Genomic DNA, 9,963 nt, shown 5'->3' with positions numbered 1-9,963 from the left:
TGAAAGCTGGCTGAGAGCCAAACAAGCAGCATTGTTCCCTTCTGACTCCCCCCTCCACACACAGCCATGCAACATAGTGACCTGGGTTGCTCAACCACGGTGAATACCTAAGGCTCCACCCCTTACAATGTAACAGGTGTGAGAAACAAAGAAATATGGCTCAAATGAAGAACAGATCAAAACTCCAAAAATAGAATTAGGTGATGAAGAGATAGCCAACCTATCAAATGCAGAGTTCAAAACCTGGTAATCAGGATGCTCATAGAAACTCATGGTTGAGTATGGTCACAAAATAGAGGAAAAAGTGAAGGCTATGCAAAGTGAAATAAAGGGAAATGTATAGAGAACCAACAGTGAAGGGAAGGAAACCAGGAGTCAAATCAATGAGTTGGGACAAAAGTAAAAAATAAACATCCAATTGGAACACAATGAAGAAAGAAGAATTCAAAAAGTGAGGAGAGTCTGAGGAAACTCTGGGACAACTTTAAACAGTCCAACATCTGAATTATGAGGGTGCCAGAAGGAGAAGAGGAAGAGCAAGAAATACAAAATTAATTTGAACAAATAATAAAGGAAAACTTCCCCAATCTGGCAAAGTAAATAGACTTCCAGGAAGTCCAGGAAGCCCAGAGAGTCCCAAAGAAATTGGACCCAAGGAGTAACATACCAAGGTACATCATAATTACGTTACCCAAGTTTAATGGTAAGGAGAGAATCTTAAAAGCAGCAAGAGAAAAGGAGACAGTTACCTACCAAGGAGTTCCCATGAGGCTATCAGCTGATTTCTCAAAAGAAACCTTGCAGGCAAGAAGGGCTGGAAAGAGGTATTCCAAGTCATGAAAGGCAAGGACCTACATCCAAGATTACTCTATTGAGCAAAGCTATCATTTAGAATGGAAGGGCAGATAAAGTGCTTTCCAGATAAGGTCAAGTTAAGAGAGTTCATCATCACCAAGCCCTTATTATATGAAATGTTAAAGGGACTTATCTAAGAAAAAGAAGGTGATCAAAAATGTGAACAGTAAAAGACAACAAACAACGATCAACAACTGAACCTAAAAAAAAGCAAAAACAAACTAAGTAAACAACTAGAACAGGAACAGAATCACAGAAATGGAGATCACATGGAGGGTTATCAGTGGGGAGGGTGAGGGGGGAGAATGGGGAAAAGGCACAGGGAATAAGAAACATAAATGGTAGGTACAAAATAGATAGGGGGAGGTTGGGGATAGTATAGGAAATGGAGAAGCCAAAGAATGTATATGTACAACCCACAGACATGAACTAAGGAGGGGAATGCTAGAGGGAGGTGGGGTTCAGGGTGGAGAGAATTGAAGGGGGGGGAAATGGGACAACTGGAATAGCATAATCCATAAAATATGCTTAAAAAGAAGAACTAAGGCTGCAGATATGTTCCAAAAAATTAGATTTCTAATTTAATTACATTCAGATTAGAGAACTTGGTGTGGTACATATAATACCAGTTCTTTGAAATTTTTTGACACGTGCTTTTTGGTCTGTCGTTTAAGGCATTTTAATAAATGTGACGTGCATTTGAAGAAATCATGATATTTTTTAAAATGTTGCTGCAGAGTTCTTTATGTGTCTAGTAGGTGAAACTTAATTATAATAAAAAATTATTGAATATTTGTGGCTTTATATGAGTCAACCCCAGTGTAAGCCCTATAGTCACAGACCTTTGTACCCTACAGCTGGTCATTGATTTCAGGGTTTTTATACAAAGTATGTTTGCCATAGTTATCAGAGATGATCAATCTAAATTAGTGGAATTTCTGAATAATGAATAATTCCTAAAAGGCAAAATAAAATAAAAAATAAAAAATTACATGTCCTTTTTCTGCCTAGTGATTACATTTTGGCTATTGTTCATTTCCACTAGGTTACTTTGTACTTTTTATTTATGTTATTTTTCTAATTTACTTTTCCTTCTTGTGCTTTGAATTTATTAAATGATAAGTTATTTAATTTCACATTGATACTAGTCTCTTTTTTAAAAAACAATTTTTTTTAAAGATTTTATTTTTATTTATTTTTAGAGAGGGAAGGGAGGGAGATAGAGAGAGAGAGAGAAACATCAATGTGCAGTTGCTGGGGGTTATAGCTTCCAACCCAGGCATGTACCCTGGCTGGGAATCGAACCTGAGACACTTTGGTTCACAGCCCGCGCTCAATCCACTGAGCTACACCAGCCAGGGCTTGCTTTTATACTAGTCAACATTTTTATTCAATTTGCTAATCTTTGTATATCTTTGAAATTTTAGTAAGCATTTTAAGCATAAAGTTAATGTTTTTATCATCCTCCTGAACAACACAAAGACCTTTGAATTTTTTAACTCCAACATCTCTCCCAGCTTGCATGAAAATATTTTACTCTTTTAGCTCTATTTATTAGTTTTAATAACAGAAGTAAAAATTATTTTTGCTTTTTGCCATCAGTGTTTTTAACTTTATGCTGTTAATCACAGATTTCTAGGGTTTGTGTGTGTGTGTGTGTGTGTGTGTGTGTGTGTGTTTTGTCTCAACATTCCTTTCTGCATCTTAGGACTTTCTGATGAAATAATTTTTCTTCTTCTTGAAGTATATCTTTTAGACATTTCTTTGTGAGAATATATTAGTAATAAAATATCTCTGTTTTTGTTTGTATGAAAAGTTTTTAATTTGTTCTTTATTCTTAATGATTGTTTTCCTGTGTATAATATAACTGTTTAATAGGCATTTCTTGTAATATTTTTGTTATTGCTGTTATATTCAAATTGCTCTATTTTTCTTTCTTTTCTTTTTACTTTGAAGATTTTCTCTTGCGCTTTGTTGTTGTGAAATTTATTATGATGTACCTGAGCATGGCTCTCTTTTGTTTGTCCTGAGTAGAATTTTTTGTCATATCTGAATGTTAGGGGTTTTGTCCATTATCAATAATGGAATATTCTTAGCATTATGTAATCATATATTGGATTCCCATATATTTTAATATTCCTGGTAGAATTACAATTATGTTATAACTTTTCATAACTTGCTTAATTTCTCTTAAGGTGTTTTATATATTTTATATTTTTGCCTCTGCTGTTTTATTTGTAATTTTTTTCAGATTCTAATTCATCATTTCTCTTAAAGACTTCCATGTAAATTGCTACTTAAATCTTCTATTTTGTTTTATTTCAATTCTTATATTCCTTATTTCTAGAAGCGGCACAATACTCTTCAAGTGTGTCTCATAATTTTTATCTCTTATTATTTATATTTTAATTCCTCTTTTATTTTTTAATACTATTAAACATACCTACATCTCATGTCTGAAGACTGTGGATATGTTCTCTTGCTCTCACTCTGCAGTTTTGTTTTCCTATTGTTTCCTTTGTTATTTCTTTTATTATGAGTTCATGTTTCTACAACTTTATGGTATATCTTCGAGACCTGGGATGAGCTGTGGTCTTTCAGGAAGGATTTCAGTTCATTTCTGCCAGGAGCCTTGAACCACTAGCAACTTATGTCTATTTTAAATTGAATTTTTGCCTAGCAGCATTTTGTACTAGGCTGAAAATATAGATTTGGGCCAAGTACAGGTGAATTTTGGCCCTATAGCTATGAATTTTAAGGGATTTTTGTCCCCCATAAACCCAGGGCTGAGACAAGACACAGAAGTTTGCTTGCCAAGTTGCCTTTCTATTTGCTTTTGCAAGGTTAGTTTTTAAAAATGTTTTAAGTGTATAACTTTTTTGTTGGTCTTCAATTTATTCAAGATTTCTAACACTAATTGAATGCAAATACAGTATTTGTCTTCTATTCCCTGTACACAGGTAATTAAAACCAAGCTATAGTCACCGGGATCCATAGAAACCCTAAGAGCTCAGTGTGCTTGCTTACTTTTCTCTCACAGCCCTGGGGAATTTCCCTTGCTTTCTTGTAAGCTCAACCATACATTAAAATGGTCTCTTAAAAATATGTTATTGTTCTTTTATATTTTATGATAATATTTTACGATAGTTGTCTAAAGTGTACTCACTCATAAATGATCAAAACTGCAGAATTTCAACTTGATTAAGGTACTGAAATCTATGTTTTTAACCATGCAACATAGTTCTGATAGAAAACAACTCAATAATACTATTCTTTCACCAAGAGAATCAATGAAATGAAGTTTTTGCTTTAGTAGTTTCTATTCGTAATAGATATTTGTAAACCACAGGTAAAGGGTAGTATTTCCAATATATTCGTATGTTTTTAACTAATTGTAAAGATGGATTATCTGAATTTAAATGCCAATAAATTTGAGAGTCATTCGAAGTTGGGACTGAAAAAAATGTACCAGTGTTCTTGTTTGGCACTTAAATATTTTTGTGTGCTTGTGCAAAAATCAATTATACTAGTGGTAATATCTGAATAGTGAGAATTACTGATGCTTTGCTAGTCACTGTTGATAAAGGGCAGAAGGGTAAAAAGAGTTCATGAGATGTGCCCCATACCCTGGATACATACAATCTATCAGGAGAGATAAATGCAAAGGAGGTAATACAGCACATTATGATACACAGCATCACTGATGCACATTAGGAAGTTTGAGGAGAAATGATGTATTTCTACCTGGGGAAATCTGAGGAAGGTTCCTAAAAGATGCTATTTGAGCCAGTCTTGAAAGTCATTGGAGCAGTGATTTACCAGGGGGAAAAGGAGAGGGAGAGATACTTCTAGCAAAGAGAAGAGCACGTGCCAAGACAGGAGAGATATCAAAACATTGTGTAATGTGATTCCATGTGGGAGAGAGTGTGAGTTGTGGAGTGGTGGCCAGTGATAGATGATAGCAGTGGGATATGTGAGAGGCAGGTTATCCAGAGCATTTTTTTGTTATTACATAATAACAAAGGAAAATTGATCTCTCAGTAATGGGGTGCTGCCTGGTTTAGAAGGTTTCAGATATGAAATTCAGTATGTTGACTGGCAGAATTACAGAAGATGGAGAAATTCTGGAGAATAGAGATGTACTGCCCACAAAGGTAGGAATGAGTAACAACACATGTTTGGATGCATCAAATCATTAATGTTTTTCTCCGTGAAAAGAAAAAAACATTTTAGATTTTAGAAAGATGTGAATTTTTACTATTTTTAAAAGATAGTATGTATTTATTTTTAGAGAGAGGGGAGTGGATGGAGAAAGAGAGGGAGAGAAGCATCAATGTGTGGTTTCCTCTTACACACCCTCCAATGGGGACCTGGCCTGAAACCCAGGCATGTGCCCTAACTGGAAATTGAACTGGTGACCCTTTGGTTCACAGGCTGGAAGCTCAAGCCACTGAGCCACAACAGCTAGTGCAGCATTTTTCATTCTTTTGTATTTAAAAGAAATACTCTGGGAATATAAAACTTAAGCCCAACTTGACTTCAAGTTTTGTGACAAATGTTAATTAGTGATCTAGAAGTAACTTGGCAGTTTTACAAATGACTAATGATATCTTTGTTTTAATCTCCTTGATTACATATCAGGTGTATCTTCTAGAAATCTGTAAGGTCACAAAGAAGAAATAATGGCCATCTTTTGAATTATTTGATACATTCTTCAACTTTGTGCTATAAAATATTTGATGTCAAGAAGACTTTTAATGGGGCTAAAGTCAAGGCCAAATGTGTTTTTGTCTATTTAAAGTTATCTGAGTAATGTTTTAAAATGTATATTGACTCTTTGGACTATTTTGGAAGATGATCATTTAGATCTAATTCATATCAATTAATAGGTTGTTTGGCTAACAATTACAAAATAGGATACATAAAAATGTTAAGGATTTCTCAAAGTAATGCTTAACTTCTATGTGGCTTTGGCAAGATCTAAAAATTGAACAGAAAGAAGCCAATGGACTTTCAGTTGTCTCCTTATGTCATTTATGTTGGGGTTAGGGTTAAATACAAAATGCATAATTAGATCCAATTCATCTTCAAAAAATATACATTATAACTGAAGTGTTCCATTGAGGTTAAATGTTTGGTTTTGACATAACATTAATCCAAGGGACCTGAAAAAAAGTTAATATAAATCCTCAATCAACTGCATCATTAATGTTTTATCTCTAAACAGGAGTTCATAAAATGCATTTAAAAACAAAGTGTATGAAATTTATCAACTACCAAGAAATTAGAAATGGTATCAGTTAAACTGAGAGGAGTTGAGATTAAAATGCTTTTAGCCAAGGGTATTAACTGGAGTTGACAATCACTATAGAGGGTTACTATTACTGTTATGGTACTTAAGCTAGAACATGTGGGTTTGACCCTTTGCACACAAAAAGTTCACAAAACTGCCTTTAATAGTCCTTGTTCTGCAGTACTGCTTGGTGGATCATGCAGTATGTTGTTATAAAATTTACGTGAACTTTTATGTATACAGATACCAGATCAAGTACAGGTTTTATTAATGAGATATATTTTAAACTCTCAACAATAAAAAAAGAGGCCAAGAAATTAAATACAATAAAAAATGAAATATTTATTCTTTTGGCTCAATAATGACGTAGCTCACCATTCTTTTTAGTAATAGCAATTCCCTGCATGCAGTTCATCAGTACACTACAAGTAAATAGTTTTGTAAAATAAGTTAATGTTAAATTTTTGGTTTGTGCAAAAAATGATATCATTTTAGGTAATTGCACAACTTTGCCACTTTTTTATGGCTAGAAAAGACACAACCCAAGTTATATCTCTAATAGCTTTAGTGCAGCAGGAATTAAAAAAATAAGACTAGTCTGCATAAGCAAATACTACAAAAGTTGAGTAAAAAAAACCTTCCATGAATAAAGGGTTATATTGAGCAACCATAATTGGTAGAAAATGATCTAGGATTGAGTTTTTGACCAATGTATCTACTATTGGTATAATAGAAAATATATTATAACAAAGAAATTCACAAAACCCAGTGTCTAACTTTTATTTTAGGAAATTATCCTTTGAAAAGCCTTATGAATTCAAAAATTTGGAGTTGTGATTAAAAATAAAAAGCAAAAGCATAAAGTGAAATAAATTGCCATGTCATCAACCTGAAAATAATTTTCTTATGTACAAAATGCGACAAATAAAATTGATCATATTTTTACATTATTTATATTTAAACAAGTTTTGGACATATTTTTAGCAAAATATGAAATATAGGTTTTGACAATAGGCAGTATGTTATGTGTTTCCTTGAAATCTAGAGAGGCACCACATAACACTCAAGTTAAATTAAAAATGAAAAAGTAAAAGTGCTTTTAATTAACTGTAAGCTATTCTGTTTGACATACTAGCCAGAGAGCTGGTTGAATTCACTCTACCACCGACATGTGACTTCTTATCAAGACTTATGAAGAGTGGATTGAGTAAAATAGAGCAGCATAAGCAATATTAACATGCATCAGTGATAGTCTTTCAAACTATTTATGTTTAATGAACAGTACAGAGTACATCCCTGTTGGAAGCTCGCAAAAGACACATACACTGTGGTACATATTTGATTTAATAGAAGATTTTTTATCAGGCTGTATATATACTTATATATATATTTGCCCAAACGTGCACCACAGGAAAAAATAACTATTTACATAACAGAGGGTGTTTAATTGACATAAAATGTCAGCTTTGCTAAGAGCAGAAGATGGCAAAGCAATACTTCAGCAGAAAGTGGAACAACTATCCTAAAGCAATACTTTAGATATTCTATACCTTTCTAGAACAGATTATTAGATTACTTTTTCTTTGAAAACATTTAACCAAAATTATATATAGAGCTCTGGAACTTGGAATAAAATTTGCACTTGCTGAAACAGAATACTTTACATCAAAATAATCCTTTAAAATTAGGAGACTTTACAGGCACATAACTGTTCAAATATAAACGAACATAGGCTGAAACACTTTCAAAATCAAAGTCATTTAGAAAATAATAGAAGTACCTGAAATCGTCGACATTAGAATTTTGTTTCTGGTTTTGAGCTAGAATTTCATTTCTTGGACAAAACAATTTTGTCTGATAATTTGAGAAACTTTTGGGATAGTAACACAGAGATCATATATTTTCTTCTCAACTTAAACCTCATTTACAAAAATAGTGACATAGTATTATGAATAAACTATAAATTAGGTACCAGGGACAAATTTTGTAAAAATATGGCAGATATGGAGGTTAAAAATAGAGTGGATGCAAGTACTGTACTAAAGGTGTTTGGTGTAGTTACAATGATCACTTTGCACAACTATCTTTACAGTCTAGGTAGCCATTGAGTTTCTCCTCAGCAGTGTCAGCTGGTAATGAGAACAGCAACCCTTTGTCAATGTTGATACCCTGACTCACAGAGTTGTAGTGACAGAGTGGCCACTGTCTTGTTATAGGCACTGACCATGAGTATTTGTTAAAAGTCAGTTTGGCATAGATCTCCTCTGGGAGTGCAGTTGACACATAGACTTTACCTTCATAGGCTGTAAACAATTGATTACAAAGATAATTCTGTGTTTCTTTTTACTTTTGATTTTCCCTGACCTCTCTCCCTTTGCTTTCTTTCTCTGGTTTGTCTTTCTCAAACTTTTCTTTGTCTGGCTTTGTTACACTATCATAGGAAGGAGGAGAGGTGGTAGAGGAACTTCCGTCTGTTTTTTCTGGGGTGGAGTTCCCATTTGATTTATCCATAATCATGTCTTCTTTTATAGGTAAGTCAACCCTCCCTTTGATTGCCTCTTTATTATATTTACTTGATACATTTTTTAACCTTTGCTTTAGAAGATAACATCTGAAATTACGCTGAATGATAGAAGCAGACACCTCCTCTTGTTTGCGTTTCAAAGTGGTTGTGATGGGCTCATAGGAGACTTTGGATGGGTTTGATGCCATGAAGCGGTCTTCCATCTGTATTCGAAGGGCATCCATCTCTCCACTCTCACCCAAAACACGCTTTGTAAAGGCAAATAAAATGTCGAGGCAGTGGATCCGGTCTCCACTGACCATGGGCAGATCCATGGCAATGAGCTGGACTTTGTTTGGTTTTGCTATGAGGAGTGGAGGATCCAGGGCAGCTGCAAAATCAGAGAGCTTGGAGAACTCTATAAACTGGGTGGCATCAGGATCAAACTTCTCCCAAACCTCATAGAACATCTCAAAGTCATCCTCACTCAGGGGCTCTGCACTCTCTTCAGTAGCAACACTGAAGTTCTCCAGGATGACAGCGATGTACATGTTCACCACGACCAGAAATGAGATGATGATGTAACTGACAAAAAAGAAAATCCCAACAGATGGGTTCCCACAGTCTCCCTTTACTGAGCTTCCAGGGTGAATTGTGTCAGGGTCACAGTCGGGGGGTGCACTGTTGAGAATAGGCGCTAGCAATCCATCCCAGCCAGCAGAGGTGGTAATCTGGAACAGGCAGATCATGCTGTTGCCAAAGGTTTCAAAGTTGAACATGTCATCAATCCCAGCTTCCTTCTTAACATAGGCAAAGTTGGACATTCCAAAGATGGCATAGATGAACATGACCAGGAAGAGCAGGAGGCCGATGTTAAACAACGCAGGGAGGGACATCATCAGAGCAAAGAGCAGCGTGCGGATGCCCTTCGCCCCTTTGATCAGCCGTAGGATTCGGCCAATCCTGGCAAGACGGATCACTCGGAACAGGGTAGGGGACACGAAATATTTTTCTATCATCTCAGCCAGAAACATTCCTATGGGAAAACACAGAAAACAGCTAACCAGTGGATATCTTATGCTTACATGAATACTTTATCTTTGCAAGGTCTGTGAAAACAACAAATTTGTTATGAATATAAACTTTTGCTAAATATTTGGATCTACTCCCTAACTTAGCAATTGATGATTATAGTTTTATACAACTTTTACAAAATGTCATAAGCCAATATAGGGTTTTGTAAAATCTAATAAATTAAATAATCTCGGGTAGTGATATGGCCATTTAAGTTTATACACATTCAATTGCTGCG

At 34.8% G+C, this 9,963-nt stretch overlaps 1 protein-coding gene across 8 annotated transcripts in view; it reads right to left on the bottom strand.

Annotated features, from left to right (window-relative positions):
- Nucleotides 1-6,470: 6,470 nt before the first annotated feature.
- The window catches only part of SCN3A (sodium voltage-gated channel alpha subunit 3), a 114,644-nt gene continuing 111,151 nt past the window's right edge, over nucleotides 6,471-9,963 (bottom strand). For all 8 annotated transcript variants that reach the window (XM_028509184.2, XM_028509195.2, XM_028509183.2 and 5 more), the window contains one exon: nucleotides 6,471-9,687. In XM_028509184.2, the coding sequence (XP_028364985.1) occupies nucleotides 8,492-9,687 (1,196 nt within the window). In that variant the 3' untranslated portion in view covers nucleotides 6,471-8,491. The remainder of the gene's footprint in view (nucleotides 9,688-9,963) is intronic.

Source organism: Phyllostomus discolor, chromosome 4, assembly GCF_004126475.2.
Source record: "Phyllostomus discolor isolate MPI-MPIP mPhyDis1 chromosome 4, mPhyDis1.pri.v3, whole genome shotgun sequence".
NCBI lineage: Eukaryota > Metazoa > Chordata > Mammalia > Chiroptera > Phyllostomidae > Phyllostomus > Phyllostomus discolor.
This window is presented reverse-complemented; position numbering and strand designations above follow the sequence as displayed.